A 17191-nucleotide genomic window follows, 5' to 3' on the forward strand; every position below is an offset into this window, starting at 1 on the left:
GGCTCAGTTTCCCCAGCCACTCTGGGCGGCTTACAACAAAATATTAAAAATACAATAAAACATCAGACATTAAAAACTTACCTAAACAGGGAAGCATAATAAAGGCTTTGCTCCACCCCTGCTCTAGACCCTTCAAGTTCTCTTTAAAAGAAACCGTTACCAAGCACAAGCTGATCAATACTCCACTGCTCACATAGGCAGGCCAGGAGGAACAAGTGGATTGGCAGCATTTCTTCTCCTTAGCGCTCTGAACGGCTGCAGCCATTTATTAAATAGTTGGCGTGAGGGGCTGCAGAGGTGGGTCATGAAAGAGCCTGGCTATTCACATGTGCACACAGGGCCGTCTTACCCATAGGCACTAGGGGTGCAGGGCACCCGGGCGTCAGGCTCTCAGGGGCGCCAGGCCGAGAGTCCAGGGCCCGAGAGTTGAGTCCGGGGAAGAGCCAGTCTGTCTGTTGGAGCACCGCGGCGGGCTCTTCTGCAGTGGGCGGCTCTGTGCCGTGAGATCGGGTGTGACTGAGCCAGCGAGATGCTGAGGCAGCCAGCCGGCTCTGCCCTCCTGGGCCAGTCAGCATCTCTGAGCCTAACCTACCTCGCAAGTTTGTTGTGAGAATGAAATGAGGAGGAGGAGTACCACATACACCACTTAGAGCACCTTGGAAGAAAACGGTGGTAATAAGTAAAATAACTCCTTCCAAGGTAGCTTCCTATATTGGTAGTATAGTCCATTCTCTAACACTGGTGGGGGTTTTTTTTTTGGGGGGGGGTGTGACACATGGAGCGGGAGAAGGCAGCTAAGGAACTATTGTTTCGTAGAAAAACGCAGAGAGCCAAGTCTATTACGGCCATAGAATCTCTTTATTCAAACAGAACACACACATACACACACACAGGGAAAAAGAAAAAAAGAAATTACTGACATGGCATGAACATGGCATGACGCAGACGACGCGAAAGGCCACTTCCGTCCTTTGTGGTTTAAGAGCTTCAAGAAATATTGCCACTTATATGGGGGTGGGAGAAAGAGGAAAGGGAGAGATGGGGAAGGGGTACAAGTTTACTGACCACCTAGAAGTAAAGAGGTGGGGTGAAGGGTGCTTAGTGCTTGCGCAAGGGAAAGGTCCCTCCACCGTGACTTCGCTTCCTACCACGCTCAATGTCCTGAATCAGACCTCTACAAACCTTGATATTAGATCTTCTTGCCACCTCCACACATACACCAAGCCCCACGGGCACTGGCGTTACGTACCCTTCCAAATCTCAAGGTGTTCTTGGCTGAACTTTTTTGCAATGCTCTTGTCCCAATTCTGTAGTCAGAGGCAAGGGTGAGGCAGTGAGATTTCGTTTTTCCTTTAAACACTATAAAAAGGAGCTACAGAAAAGTCCAAAGCACGTCAACAGCTGGATGGGAGGCCAGAAGAGAGAGGGAAAAAGCAGTAATTCTGAGGCCTTTGGTGGAAAATCCTGTTTCTAGGAGCCCCAAGAGAAGAGGAGCAGGATCTGGTTGGGGGTGAGAATAAGAGCTCCTTGGCCTTCAAGGGAGTGTAACTGGGAAGCGGGGGGGGGGGGGGGGGCATTTCTCTTTGGAACAAGGATTATGGAGAAGGGGAGGCTGCAGGATAGGTCCCTAGGGCATTCTACCAGGGTCATTTTGGTCTTTTGTGTTGTTAAGTGCAGGACTTTGAGCCAGAACTCTCCAAGAGGCAGGAGAATTTGGTTTTAAGTAGGTGGAGGGGGGCAGAAAACCCCACCCACACAACCCAAACAGATTCAGGGATGCAGGGGGAATAAACTGGGGGTCTAAAGTTACTTTTCTACAATGCACTTACTGCAGTTCTGCAAGGTGAATCCCACCACATAACCCCAGAGAAAGAAACCCTCTCTGTTTCTGATGACTCCAGAGGGGAAAGATTGCAATATTTGGATCCAGTGGTTGCTGCAGTTAGGAGCAGCGAGGACGTGGGCCAAAATGCAGCCACCAACTCTTTTATCGGTTAATGTGTGGTTGGTGTCTGTCGATCAGCCACAATGAAGCTGAAGGATAAGCCAATATTCACGGACAAACTCCCTGTTGGGAGACTGGTGGGGTTTCTGAAATCACAATGGGGCTGCTTAGGGCTAAGGATCATTTCCAAAACCAGCTATAGAACACATGCTGCTGGCATGGGTATCATTCTCCCCCCCCCCCACGTCTTTTTTGAAAAACGACTGCCATGGTTCCCCTCCACACCATGCTGCTGCTTGGATATGCGGGAGACTGTGGACTTCCTGTGGAGCTCTTTAATAGTGATAAGGAAACAAACCAATGCTGGAAGGAAAGTGAGTGGGGAAGGCAAAATCCACTGGGAGGAGGTCCAGCTTAAATCTCAGTGAGCCGGTGGACGTATGCTGACAGCGGGAGAAACAAAATGATGGAAACCTTAGGGTCAATCCAGATTTCACATGGTCGTACACACACATCTCTCCTAAAAATTCTTTTCACTGAGTACACTGGTTGAAGAACCCCAAATGATGGTGATGTTTGGGGAGGCAGGCGGGGAATGGAAGCAACTATTTTCAGTCAGGAGACAGGGAAGACTGGCTCTGCCTCCCTCTCCTTGGCCACCCATTGCTTCCTCTTGGATATTAGCTTCAAACAAGTGTCACGAGGGCAGAAATATCACGATTCCATCCCAGCGTGGAAAGGACAAACACAGCAGCTCTCACACAACCACACCCCCCTCACTGCCCTTCCTAACCCTACTTGAGGCAGTGGTCTTCAGAGAAGCCGCTTTAGGCAACCTCCTGATCCTTCTTTACCCTGTGAGATAATTCTGCCGTGCTAATCTGACCTGCCACCCTGTGGGCAAATTTGGAGACGGGGGGCTGGGGAGAGAGGAGCTGTGGCAGACTTGTGTTTGCAGGTGTGGCTGTCAGGTAGAGGAAGAGCCCTCAAAACAGTGGCGAGATTGTTGCTTGGTGGGTTTTTTTCTCCCCGCCCTGTTCAGTGTTACCCCCCCTCCCCATCAGAAGACCTCTGGTACGATAGAAGCATAAAATTTAATTGCATCAAAACAGACAGGTTTTGCTCAGTGCAGCAGTGTGTACGTATGCATACTGGGAGGGCGGGGGGGGGGTGTCGTAGGGGAAAGAGGCCAAAGGAGGAGAGACGGATCCCCCCCGCCCTGCAGAATTCCTGGGGGAGAGGCACTCTTGCTGGGCTGTGCCAACCAACGGGCCAGGAGGAGGAAGATGCTTTTGCGCTTGGGACGCACATCCGTTTCTCTCGCAGGTGCTCGCCGGTACCAGGTCCTGGTTTCTTCAGTGATTGCTCGGGGTGGGATAGGGGGAGAGGCTGGGCTCTTTCGCTGCCCCTTGCTGCTTTCTCTTCTGCCCCCTCCCCCACCTGCCCACAGGGGTGAAGGCACCGGAAGGACTGGGGACAGTCCCTGGCAAAATGGACTTGTTCGAGCAAGCAGCTGTGGGCCTTCCCCAGTGACGAGACCCACGGAGAGGCTTTATCTGGGGAAAGATAAGGACGGGGTGTGAGTGCATATTAACTATTTTGTCTACAGCTTACACACGTCACGTTAAGGAGGAATGCAGGTATTCCCGCAGGAGGGAAGGAGCAGCTAGCTGCGCAATCCAGGAGTTTTACATCACGTGCGGAATTCAGCATCTCCTTTTGGTATTAAAAAGCAAGAACGAGCTTCTCGTTCGCATGACGTCCGAAGCAGAAGAGAGGTTCTGTAGGGGAATCCCACCCTCTTCCGGGAGCCATGGACTCCCAACCCATATCCTGGTTCCCAGATGCCATCCTTCCTACATCCTGGCAGGCAGAGCAATGAGCAATTCGCAGGCTCATCACCTACAGTCCCTCCTCACCTGGCTGCCGGCTGCTGCTGCTCTTCTGTCTGTTGGGAGCTGCTGTGCTGGGGTTGTGGAGTCTCTGTTGTCCCCTGGAGCGGCTGGGCGGAATCAGAGGTAGTTGGGGGAGGCTCTACTGTGCTGCTGAGGAAAGACAAGAGGGAACTGGTGGCAGAGCAGGAGTGAAGCATTCCCACCCACCCCCTTAGCCATGGCCTGGTCACACCACACAAATGTTGGAAAGGAGTGTCAAATTTCACATGACACACACTGTTCCCACAATCAGATTAGAAAAGGAGGTCAGATCTAACCAGTGATACAATCCAGGTCTTGAAATCTCTACCTTTCCCAGATACTGAAGATCACATAAATGTGGAGTGTTTGTGAGAGAGAGATCATCACACAAGGAATATGGCCTCTATATCTGTTTCGTTGCTGTGTTTCTCCTGCAGAAATTAATGGTTTCCAGCAGGGTGGATAAAAATCGATGTTTGTTTTTTGTTTTTTTAAATTGATTAAAAAAAAATTAAATCAAATGTTTTTGATTTAAATTGGATTTTTAAAATAAAATGCTTTTGGAGGAAAAATCTTCCTAAAGATAGCTTTCTATTTAAGTTACATTATAGTCCAAAGGCTATTCATCAGGAAATAAGGATTTGTTTTAAGTTTTTCATGTGTGCTAAAACTCTGTTTAAAAAACAAATGTTTAACCACATCAGTTAACAAACATGGATACATATGCTATAGTGTTATTGTTTTAGTTAAATTGTTACTAAGGAAATGATTATTTTCCTCCTTCCAATGAAGTACAGAAGAAAGTTGTCCAAATATAAACCGTTATCTTATTAAATCTCACAATAATTTCATAATTATCTGTCTATGTATTTCTAATAGTATAACCAAACCAGTAATTTTTGATATAACTGTAAAAACTGCTCTGAAAATTTATTATTCCAAAAATGAAACCTTCACCTGGTTGTAAATATTAAGATTATACCAGCAAGAATGAGTCTTTCTGTAAAGAAATGATTTAAATCAAGTCTTACTGACTAGTGATTTAAATTCTGATTTTAATCAATTTGATTTAAATCAAATCCACCCTGGTTCCCAGGGATTACTACTGAAAGGGAATAAAGAACTACAAAAAGATACTGACAAGGTGTCAGTAACCTCCGCCCCATCCCCTCAAGCCAGATTAAGAGGCAAATTTTCCTTCACACCAGCCTTTAAAGGTTGCAGCCCTCTAACATGTGATATATTTATTCTCTAGGTCCATCTTAACCTGCTTTTCAAATCACAAATAATGCTCCCGGTGGAATACAGTTCAAATTCAACAGTGTAGATAGTGCAATAAAAAAAGGACCAGATAAAAATCAGAGCCAGCATAACAAGACAATTCCTTCTCTCTTCTCCCCTAAGTCCTAGTCACAAAAAGCCTGACTGAAAAGGAAAGCTTCAAAATCACCCGCTTTAAAAGGGACAAGCTCCCAGATCTGTAACAGTCTGGTGGTTCACATGTTACAGCAATCTATGGTTTAATGTGAATGAGCAGCAGGCTGGTGCCTGTTGCTGAAATCCCCTGCCCCTGCCATGCTGCTGGAAAACAAGCAGTGGCCTGGTTTGCCGGGCCACCCAAGCCTGGGGTTGTGGTTTCTTTCTCTTTTGTTTTTTAGAAGTAGGATCATCACGAGATCCATGTGCCCTGCTTGCTAGAGTGCAGAGTAACATTTACCACGGTGACCATCAATGTCAAAGGTTGGTTATTTTAAAAAATGTTTTAACTCCACCAGCTAGACTGTGTGTGTGTGTGTGTGTTTACACACGTGTCTACACACACAGATATACATTTTAATACTCTTCTAATATACCTGGCGACTTTTGGAGCATTTTGTTGATATTAGTGAACTTATTCATCTTAAAAACTGGGTGCCAGTGTGGTGTAGTGGTTAAGAGCGGTAGACTCGTAATCTGGTGAACCAGGTTCGCGTCTCCGCTCCTCCACATGCAGCTGCTGGGTGACCTTGGGCTAGTCACACTTCTCTGAAGTCTCTCAGCCCCACTCACCTCACACAGAGTGTTTGTTGTGGGGAGGAAGGGAAAGGAGAATGTTAGCTGCTTTGAGACTCCTTCAGGTAGCGATAAAGCGGGATATCAAATCCAAACTCCTCTTCTTCTTCTTAGCAACTTTTCAGGGGAACCGAGAGCCATCTGTGTCACGGATCACACCTAACCATCTTACCTGGCTACTGTTGTCATGGTGACGGGATTTGGTGGGTCACCCCCTTCTGGGGGGCCTGTGTCTGGAGTGGGAGGTTCCTGTTGAACACTAGAGGTTTCTGCAAGGGTGGGGAGAAAAAGAGGGAGAGAAGTTCAATCATAAGTGGATAAATGGTGATGGGTGTATCACATCCAGAGGCAGCAGACAGGCTCAGAAAGGGTTATGTATGAAAGCCAAGCCCCTCTCAACTGCTGTAAACCTCACCTCCACGGAGCTGCTATTTCTGAGCTTCCAGGCATAAGCCGCCCCCCCCCCCCCCGTTCTTGCATTCATATGTACTAGAGACACACAGTAGGGAAGCAGAAGGCACCATAGTCATGGGGTGTTTAAGGAAGCTCACACAACTAAAGGTAAAGGTAAAGGGACCCCTGATCATTAGGTCCAGGTGTGACTGACTCTGGGGTTGCGGCGCTCATCTGGCTTTATTGGCCGAGGGAGCCTGCGTACAGCTTCCGGGTCATGTGGCCAGCATGACTAAGCCGATTCTGGCAAAACCAGAGCAGCGCACGTAAATGCCGTTTACCTTCCCGTCGGAGCGGTACCTATTTATCTACTCGCACTTTGACGTGCTTTCAAACTGTTAGGTTGGCAGGAGCTGGGACCGAGTAACAGGAGCTCATCCCGTCGAGGGGATTTGAACCACCAACCTTCTGATCAGCAAGCCCTAGGCCCTGTGGTTTAACACACAGTGCCACACGACTAGGTGGCAGCAAACTCCCACAGCTGCACAAAAGAATGCGCTGAAGAAACTCCTGAACTCCCAGTGGGCTGGTCATCAGGGGAAGTGGCTTAGGGTGGAGAGTTGGTGGTGCAAAGGTTAGAAAGATAGGCTGTGATGTGGGAAGCCCAGGTCCAAAACCCTCCCTTGCTCAAAGTATGAAGCTCACTGGAAAGACATAGGCAAGTTGCTCTCTCATCCTAACCAACAGCTGAGATGCTAAGGGAAGGGTCCATTACTCCAAACTGCCCCCTCTCTACCGCTGTTTATATTGCTACTGTCGCCTTATAGTCATTTGTGGAGAAGGACAGAAGTCCCTCATTGTCAAAGGGGAGGGGAAAAGAGAGGAAGGAGAAACTTGAATGAATGGGTGGTTGGCTACCTAACAAGGACCATGGGAGCTATGCCTCCTTCAGGACCCCTGCTCTCCCGTCCCTGAAGTTTCCCAGTGAATTGGGGCCCCATAGCACTAACCAGGCACGAGGTGACTGCTGTTGTCACCAGAACTTTATTTTTTCATTTGGTGATAGGTAGGAAGGAAAAGTATTTTAGGTCAATGGCCTAGGTTAGAGCAGCCACCCTTATTAAGGCAGAGCAAGAGCAGCCAACTACAGATTTTATTTAGGTCACAGAAGTCCAACTGACAGCAGCCGGGTCCCAGTGCTACCATCCTATGGAAAGGACCGGCTGGCCAACTGTTTGCCCAAAGCACAATCCAAATGTCTTTCCCCTCCAAAAGGGGCAGATCACTTGGCAGAGGTGAGAGACTGAGACGTTTGGGCGAGCAACTTAGAAAATGTGTTGCTCGAGCGCTCGCATGTTTGCAACAGTAAGGGAAACCATTTCACAGTACGCAAACCAGCAGGTGCAAAGGAGTGTGGAGAAGAATAGCTGTGTGGGAGGGGAGAGAAGAAGCAACACCTTACATTCAGAAGATGTAGGTCACCACTCACCTCCTGCTGTGGATACATTGCTTTGTGTCACTTCCTGAGGGGGGGCTGCAGGGGAAGCAGGGTCCACAAGTGCTTTGGGGGGCCTGGAGGCCAAAAGGATAAAATCAGAAGGTGGGGTCGGGTCTTTAATTTCAATTTAGTTGTATGCCTCCAACTCGTAAAATATCGAGGCTGTGCACAATATATGCAAGTACAAGAAAACAAAATAGCATAGAAAAAATGCAAAATAATCACTAAAATGACTGTCTAACCAAGGAAGCTGAAATAGCTGCATACATGAAAATTCAACAAGGTGAATGCCTACCTAATCTCTGCTGGAAGTGGGTCCCACAGCATGGGGCTGGAAACATTAATGAACTGATTCCTGGTTCCCATTTTTTTTTCCTCCCACAGGCCATTTGAAAATGGCCACTTAATGATTTTTCTGCCTATCAGAGCAACTGTAATGTGCTATGCTAGATGTCGGCTGACTTTTCACTGTATTTTCGTAGTTTCTTTTATTTCTTACAGATTACATTACATTGTATTAATGATTTAAATTTCACAGAATTCAAATTGTAATGCAATGTAAGGACTAAAAGAAAGCAATGAAAATACAATGAAAAATCAATATGAAAATGTAATGCAATGAATGTGCCATCTCCTGTCTTCAACCACAAATTCACAGCCATGCTGCAGGACCACCCGAATGAGGCTCGCAGGATGCTAGTGGATCATGGAGCACGGTTTGGGAACCCAAGTTCCAACTGAAGCCAGTTAGGCCTCTGTAATGCAGGGTCAACTAACAGTGCTCCTTCAGATGATCTTGGTAAACAAGCTGGCCTAAAAGGGCTCAGGCAGCCCTTAAGGTATCCTGAACCCAACTTGCCCAGGGCTTTGTATATTAACACAAGAATCTTCAACTTGGCCAAGTAACATATGGGCAGTCAGAGATGCTTTAGCAAGAGTCGTTCAGGTGTTGATGCCTCAAACCCATCTCCCTCAGTACCAGCCTCCCCAGTGACTTCCAACGGCTCAGTCAGTTCATTATCTCCCTCCGACGCCCAAATAGTCTCCTGCTCTGAACATCTAGCTGGTCTTAAACAGGTTAAGCCTTCCAAGGCCTCACCTCTCTTGCTGTATATGGGGTTCTGCAAATGAGGCCCAATTCTTATCTGTGGTGGGGCAGGAGGCATCTGAGTTGGGACGATCCCACACCGCTGCTCCTGTGTCAGCTGCCACAGGCTGCGAGGACACCATAGATTCCGAGGAAGAATCAGAGGGGCTATCTGCCCAGTCAGGATCTGGGAAGAACAGATTAGAAAAGGAGGTCAGATCTAACCAGTGATACAATCCAGGCCCTGAAATCTCTACCTTTCCCAGATACTGATGATCACATAAATGTGGTGTGTGTGTGTGTGTGTGTGTGTGTGTGTGAGAGAGAGAGAGAGAGAGAGAGAGAGAGAGAGAGAGAAAGAGAGAGAGAGAGAGAGAGAGAGAGATCACAAGGAAAATGGCAGGAAGACCAAAGCAAAACATATCACTCTCCTGCTTGAACTACAAAATCCTCCTGTTTCAGATAAATTACCGTATTTTTTGCTCTATAAAACGCACCAGACCATAAGACGCACCTAGTTTTTGGAGGAGGAAAACAAGAAGAAAAATATTTTGAATCCCAGAAGCCAGAACAGCAAGAAAGCAGCAAGAAAGCCAGAACGTAGTGAAAGCAGCGATCCCTCTTGCTGTTCTGGCTTCTGGGATACCTGCATAGCCTGCATTCGCTCCATAAGACGCACACACATTTCCCCTTACTTTTTAGGAGGGAAGAAGTGAGTCTTATAGAGCAAAAAATACGGTATTTTCCCATGTGGCTAAGAACTGGTATGCTGCTCGCTCCCTCCCACTCCCAAAGCTTGTCTGTGTTGGATTCTGCTGTTTCTTATTTGCAACAGAGCATCCCCAAGTCAATAAGCAGATGTGGCAAGCCTCCCTCTCACCCTCTACCAAATCCCTCCCTCGGACCACATGGGTTTCTCTGGAGCCCTGACCTCCTGACGTTCTCTCCACCTCCGTCTGTTCACCGCAACCGTTGCTGACATGTGTGGCATCTCCATCTCCCCCACCGGGATCTTCCTCCTCGCCTCCTTCTCCCTCTTCTGAGTCCTCACTGTCCTCACTATCTGTGCTGCCAAGGCTCCTGCTTAAAACGAAAAGGGAAGGAGGGGAAGAAAGGAAGAGAGATATTTCAGATCATGCGCACAGCAGGCAAGTTTCTCTATCCCAACCCTGCTGGACAAATGGGAGATACTAACCCCTCTCTCCGCACCAGAAACACACGAAGCTGCCTCATACGAAAATGGACCACTGAGTCCCTCTAACCCAGTATTCACCTACTCTGGCTGGCAGCAGGTCCTGGGCTCCAACCCCTGCTACGCAAGGTACTTTCCCCTGGAGCAGCCTTTGTCAACCTGTGAGTCCCCCTAGCTAGCGAGCTATGGATGATGGGAGTTGTAGTCCAAAAACATCTGGGGATCCACAGGTTGAGAACCGCTGCCCTGGAGGTTCTGAGGATTCAGCCTGGGTCCTCGCTATGCAACCTGTATGCTGCCAGACACCCTTCAAGCACTAATTGAAATGCCAGGAGGAGAGAGGAATGAAAGAAACCAGGGCTGTGAAGGAGAACAGTTCTTTTCTTCACAAGTAAATGGAAAGAAAACAATCCGATAGGATAAAGTAATTTGGGGGGTGAGCTATTAAGAGAAATCCCTAGACGCAACTAATGAAAAGGAAAATTCCTAGATCTAGCTAGCAATGGTAGAAAATTCAAGCATAGAGTTCAGGAAGTTAATTTCTGGCAATGACAAGACTGGCCTGAAAAAGGCCATTGCATTTGGAAATGCTAATGGAGAAGGGTTGTAAAGCAGTGGTTAGCCCAGCTGCTTTGGACAGCAGCTCCCATCATCCATTATACCATTGGCCATGCTAGCTGGCGCTGATGGCAGCACCACATCTGAAGGAAAATATATTGCCTACCCCTCCAATAGGTTCCCAACAAGCTAAAGTACACACAGAGAGAGAGACAGAAAGCAGGAGCTCCACAGGGCTTTTATAAGATGTAGGCAACAAAACAGGGTCTCTCATTCAGTGAGAAAATTCCCACTTGTTGCAAAAAAGAGAAAAAGAACGAAACCAAAAGAGCAGAGACTGTAAAACCCAGCCTTCAGTATTAGAGTTATTAGACTAGGTAACACGGGGGGGGGGGGGGGAACAACAGATCCCCCAAAGGAACATATAATTGGCATAAAACAGAGACCACCATCTTCAGGGGGACAAACAACGGCTGGGAAATAGGAGTGGGGAGAAGCAGACTTAAAAGACTGGCCACGTACATTTAGAAGAGGGAGGCAGATACTGTACACCAATTCATCGCAGTACAGGATTTCGTTACTACTAATAATAGTGCTATAAATTATTAAGCAATTTAGGCTGTGCTGAGTACTGTACAAATTACAAATTAGAAACCAGCTAGGCCCTGGCAGAAGGAGAAAAGGCTTTGTAGAAATGAAGCCCTTGTGGGCTTAGGAAAGCCACAAAGTTGCCGCCTTATTCCTTGACTGAACAACTTAAAACTAGGTAATAAAGCAGACCTGCGAAAGAAAGAGAAAGCAGCTTCTAGAAGTCCTGCCTAGGCAAGCGGGTGGGAGAGGGCTGCTTCCCCATTTGAGGATGGCCTCTTCCCTATGAGCAGAAAGCCCTAGCACAGCAAGTCTAAAGAGTCCAACTAAAGCAGTCTTCACCAACCTGGTGCCCCCTAGATGTTTGGGGACTACAACTCCCATCAGTCCCAGCCAGCATGGCCGAAGGCTGATTTAAAGAGACAGGACACAAAAAGGGAGGGGAAAGAACAGGATGACAACAACTGAGAAAAGTGCGCTTTACACAGGACAAAGCAGGAGAAATATGAATTCATTGATATTAGTACATAGAACGGGCCTTCTCTGCAGTGGCTTCCCGTCTGTGGAATGCTCTCCCCAGGGAAGTTCACCTGGCACCTTCATTATACACCTTTAGGCCAGGCAAAAACATTCCTTTTTAACCAGAACTTTGGATGATCTGATTGACATCCTATGCCCTTTTAAAATGTGGTTTTTTTTGGGGGGGGGGCTATTGGGTTGTTGTTTTTTATTTTAATTATGCATTTTGTGGTTTTATATCTTGATTTTATTCTGTGAACTGCCCTGAGACCCCTGGGTATAGGGCGGCATATAAATTCAATAAATAAATAAATAAAATTAGGGGAAAGTAAAAGGCCTGTGCTCTGGTATTTACTGTTGGGGAGTCAGTCAATGTTGCACTTTACCAGCTGCATCTTATTCACTGTTCTGATTGTTTTAGCACACTTTATATTCATGTACACCACCTTAAGGCAGATTGTACCAGGTGGTATATAAATATTTTTTACAAATATTAAATGCATGAAGTGTGCTTGGAAGAAGTTTATGAAAATCAAAGTGAGCACGATGAACATGAAGGAAAATTCTTCTGTGTGAAGGGAGGAAAGCAAGAGCGAAAGGAACCAATCGGCACCCTTAGTCCAAAGCCCATTTGGCACACCCCGGGAGTGCCAGGAGGTCTTTGGGCAGGGGATCGTCTCCTACCTGACTGTGGCAGGCTGTGCCATACCAGAAGAGACAGCAGCCTCCTTCTCCTGCCAGATGTCCTCCCCGTCGGAACCGTCAGCCTCATCCTCATCGTCAAACTGCTGGATGCGCTCTTTGTAGCAGATGTCGAAGAGGTTGGAGTTGGGCTGTGAGAAAGGGGTGGGGGAGAGAGATGGATCAGAGCCCAGGCCGGGTGCAGAGGGGAAGCAAAGAGGAGTAAAGCTCTAGAGGAGCAGCTCTTACGCTGTCGTCGTCAGCATTCAAGGAGAAGGTGATGTTGGCCGTCTTGTCAAAGGGAGCACTGGAAGAAAACAAGAGAAGCAGGTCGGAACGTCACTGCATGTAGGCACGGGAAAGGACCAAGGCCTAGTTTGGGAAAGAACGTAGCACTGAACCTACCACAAAGCTTTGTTTTCTTGCAGGAGAAGGGATTGCCCCTCCCACTTGCTCCACTAGGCGGGGGCCATGCAAATTAAGTTGCTCTTACCTCAAGAGATTGGAGATTGGGGGTGGTGGCATGAGACAGAGACAGCAGATTGCCTAAGGACATCTTAATTCATATAGAGAGGCAACTTCTCCCCACATGAGCATTTTCACAGATCCGCCTCTCCCACCTGGACAGGGTCCCCAAGCTAGCGTGCGCTTTGCCTCTAAACACTTCCCATAAGAAGAACTAGCTTCGGATCCCTTTTCTGTTCCTGGTATTATCTACGTAATGGCAGGGACAGCCATAGCGGCAGCCAGAACTAAAACACCCGTGAGTTGCTGTCAGGAGAGGAGAGGCCACCCAGGCCATCTACCAGCCATAGAATTGTAGAATCTAGGAACCTTTTGCACAATGTGGGGATCAAACCCATGACCTAGAGATTAGGAGTCTCATGCTCTACCAACCGAGCTACCAGTGTTTTTTCCATGCCTTTGTTGTTTTGTCCATCTTATTTCCAAAGGGTTCAGGGCACAAAGCTATACTTTAAAACACACATACAAGAGGGAAGCTCAATATGTGCGCATGCAGAATACACCTGGGCTTTCACTTCTAGTCTGTTCTGTTTGGGTGGTGCACCCTTAACCGGGGAGGAGGTAGGTGGCACTGCACAGATGTGGGGGACGGATGTAGCCCAACACCCCCGCCTGTGGCTGGAGAGGAGCATAGCAGCGTGTTAGGCATTACCTTTTCAGCTGTCGGAAGTGAGCACTGCAGGGCAGATAGGCAGAGAGAGGGAGAGAAGGAGAGAAAGAGAGAGAGAGGCAGACACATGAAATCAGGGGGGCTGGGAAAAGAAAGACTGCCCTGGGGTGGGGTGAGCGAATTCTCCAAGTCACCCTAGACTCCCTCTATTGCGCTATTTCAGCCCTTTGGAAAGATGGGATTCATGCTGAAGCTGTTGCCAAAAGGGAGGGAGGGGAGGCAGAGGACAAACTCTTGGGCAATCTTTGCTGAGAACATTAAATATTTAGATGGTAACAGGACCCAGGAATCCAAGGCACCTTCCTCCTTACCAGGCAAGATGATCTAGTTAGTGCCTTGAGCAAAACACGTTTGGAGCCAGAGACTTAGGTGGTAGCTGGGTCTGGAAGAAATCTCATTCTTCCTACTGAAGAACCTGGTCACCCTTCCATTCCAAATGGCTAACGGAACCTATCCTGCGCTGCTTGTGGGCTTCTCGGAAGCATCTCAATGGCCAGAAAGGGATGCAGGATGCTGGACAAGAACAGCCTTTGGTCTGACCACCAGGGCTCTTTTCATGATCCATTTTTTTCCCCAGTGATTAAAAGAACGGAGGCTCAAGACTAGGCTGGAAATGTCTCCCCTTGCTTCCTGGGCCCTCCACCTGCCTTCTCAAGAGAAGACAAGCAACACTGGCTTACGGACCTCAGCCCCTTGCTCAGGATGAGCCTCTAACATCTCCTATAGGCAGAACTTCAGGACAAGAGGCCACAGACCACATGTCCCTTCCCAGGTCTACGTTGTGCATCTTTCTTACTCCAGGACAAAACGCCCGGCACCAAGTGCCGTGTGCAAGTGCATGCAAATAACATGTGCCCCAGATTTTGCGGCAGGCCAGTGAATAATCTCTTTCTTGTTGGCAAGTACAAATGAGGCCAGGTGTCTCCACGCACTGCCAGCCCGAGCAGGTGCAATCCCATGTGGGGTTATGGACACGTCACCCCGTCCAGAGTTCTGACTGTGAGCCCCGCAGGACAAGCATGCTTCCTTGCCGGAACTACGCAGAAACGCCCCTGATGCTGCATGCTATTGTTGCCACTGGAGGCTATGCTTATTCTCAGCCAAAAGAGCACAGAGCAAGTAAAAAACAAGACAATGACACACAAGCACGTCAAAGGGGAGAGGAAAGGGGAGGCCGTGAACCGAGTCACTAACTTGACGTTCTCTTCTTGCTCGCCAAATTCCTCATCGTTAAAGCCAAAGTGGTCAATGAACGCTGAAGTCATCTGCTGCAGCTGGTAATCTACAAAGGCCTATAAAGAGGAGGAAAAGGAAATAAGGGTAAATGTGAATTACAGTTCAAATGGAAATATGGGGGGGGGAGGGTATAGGAAGAGAGAGGAGGAGAAACTTACTAGGCCCAATGGATCTACCTAAATGCTGTATGAGAACACATGAATACAATAGTCATTCCCACCCCCAGAAAAACTCCTAATCCAAATCTGCCAAGTGAACCCTGTTTGAACTCAGCTTACAGGAAGGAGCTCATCCCAAATATCATTTGCTTGATGACAAGTGGCATCTGCCCAGCATTTCGTTTAGCTGTTTCATATTGTATCACTTTGTAACCCACTTTTCTGGGTAAGAGATACAAAGCTGTGTACAAAGCAACTCATGATGACAACAAAAAAAGTACCAAAAGCGGCAACTAGGAGAACAGAATGCCAGGATTCCACATGCAGTAAAGGGGGTGAGGAATGGGGCTGGCAGGATACAAATTAAAGTTTGTGGAGAAGAAAGAAGAAAATCAGGGGAAGCGACCAAAGCAGGCCTAAGAATTTTAGCCCCTGCGCCTGCTTATGGATGGGGAAATTGTTCTAGGTTTCTAAGCAAGCACACAGGTGGGAATGGTTCCAGCCCTGGCAAGACAAGGGGGCACAACTGGAAGGTGCTGCACTTGCCTGCTGCAGGACAGCCTCCTGAGGGAAGCTGAACTCCTTGAGGTCGTTCTCATCATCATCACTTGACGAGTGGAGATTGTGCATGTTAACCTGAAGGAAAGGAAGATGAAGGAATCCATTAAGTGAGTCTTCCAACAGGAATAAAGCAAAATAAAGTACAAGGCAAAGACTGAGTGGCCAAGCCCCAGAGAATCAGCTAATAGAACCTACTATTCCCTGTGACCCTCTAGATGTTGACGGACCAACTCCCATCACCCCTGACCATTGGCCATAGGGCTGATGGGAGTTGTCGTTGTTCTACCAATTCCACTGCCGTCAGCCAAGCTAAGCATTTTGACAGACTCTGGCCAGCTGGAAAAGCAGCCCTTTAACCAAAAAACAAGTGCTTAACTCTGGAGCCCCAAAGCTCATTTTTCCAATGGCAGTGGTAAAACCTAGTACATGTGGCATGTGACAGTAACAGAGAGCGCTCCGATGGATGCAGAAAGAAAGGGGACCGTTTTCCCATTCTCTTGTAGTACCTTTTCCAGAACCCTGCCAACCATTTTATAATCAGGAGTGGCTGGAGTGTAAGACACAAAGAGAGGGGACTCACAAGATCCACAGTGTTCTTCTTGTTAGTCTCCGACAAGGGCCCTGAGACAAACTTCTCCCACTGCTCCTGTTCCTCCTCAGGCAGCTCTGCAAAGTGGAACATGTCAGCTCAGGTGGGTGAGATGGCAGAAGGACCTTACTTTATGATACACATTGTGGTAGCAAGTGGAGATGGCAAAATACAAGAGGGAGTGGCCACACATGAATGATAGCTTCAAGTCAAGGAACACCTCCCATCAACCAGAAGAAATCTCCATTCCCTTTCCCCAGCTGTCACCCACCAGTTCCCTTTATCTCTTCTTACCAAGACCAAGATCAGCAGAGAACCTTAGCTACCCTAGTTTGGGGGAATTTGGGATGAAAAGCAGTATAAAAATAAACCACCCTCTGGATCCAATAAGTTAATAAATCATTATAAAAGCTCACAGCAAGTGGAATTATGTGAGCAGTTAAACAATTACATTTGCTTCACTTGACAAATTCTCTTCAGGATGCTCACTTGAATGTTCCCCCACAGGTTGGCTTGATCTCTTCCAAATGTCTGCAAAGCAGTAGCTGTCACTGAGTGAGGTCAAGCTCATTCACCATGTGTGAGCTGCCCGAATCCATTCCAAGCACATGAAATTTTGTTTAACATTACTTCCTGTTCCAAGAGAAGGTATAAGGGGAGAGGAACAGGATTTCATGTCTTTGAAATGGAAGCTCAACCCCACTCCTGAAATAATAGGGTCAGGTTGTGCTGGCCGGGGCTGATGGGGGCATCAGATTGAAGAAGGCTGCAACAGTTTATGAAATGGTTTACGAGATGTTTTTCCAGAAAGCCCCCCTCCCCCAAACTGCTACTGCCTTTGAACATAAAGTTTCTATATATAAGCTACCATGGCTGGCAGCCATTGACAGAGCTCTACTTCATGGATCAGTCTAACAATTCCCTTTTAAAGTCATCTAGGATCAGACCAAATATCTGTCTAGGAGAAATGCTTGCAATGTATATTGCAATGGATGAAGTGGACTCTGATGCAGAAAAGCTTAT

The 17191-nt window shown here is 47.6% G+C and overlaps 1 protein-coding gene across 11 annotated transcripts in view; it reads right to left on the reverse strand.

Moving 5' to 3' along the window:
* Nucleotides 1-839: 839 nt before the first annotated feature.
* PPP6R1 (protein phosphatase 6 regulatory subunit 1) overlaps nt 840-17191 on the reverse strand; it is a gene marked incomplete at its 3' end in the record, with an annotated part of 49183 nt that continues 32831 nt past the window's right edge. For 4 of the 11 annotated variants that reach the window (XM_079949114.1, XM_079949120.1, XM_079949113.1 and 1 more), the window contains 12 exons: nt 16160-16245; nt 15565-15654; nt 14819-14916; nt 13607-13630; nt 12679-12736; nt 12433-12581; nt 9823-9974; nt 8904-9078; nt 7796-7878; nt 6086-6182; nt 3865-3990; nt 840-3501 (listed from right to left, as the gene is read on the reverse strand). In XM_079949114.1, coding sequence (XP_079805240.1) covers nt 3498-3501; nt 3865-3990; nt 6086-6182; nt 7796-7878; nt 8904-9078; nt 9823-9974; nt 12433-12581; nt 12679-12736; nt 13607-13630; nt 14819-14916; nt 15565-15654; nt 16160-16245 — 1142 coding nt within the window. Of the gene's footprint in view, nt 3502-3860; nt 3991-6085; nt 6183-7795; nt 7879-8903; nt 9079-9822; nt 9975-12432; nt 12582-12678; nt 12737-13606; nt 13631-14818; nt 14917-15564; nt 15655-16159; nt 16246-17191 lie in introns of those variants that run through there. The other 7 variants (XM_079949117.1, XM_079949118.1, XM_079949123.1 and 4 more) reach the window with 7 other exon arrangements.

The sequence above is a fragment of the Podarcis cretensis genome (assembly GCF_951804945.1).
Source record: "Podarcis cretensis genome assembly, chromosome: 13".
Taxonomy (NCBI): domain Eukaryota; kingdom Metazoa; phylum Chordata; class Lepidosauria; order Squamata; family Lacertidae; genus Podarcis; species Podarcis cretensis.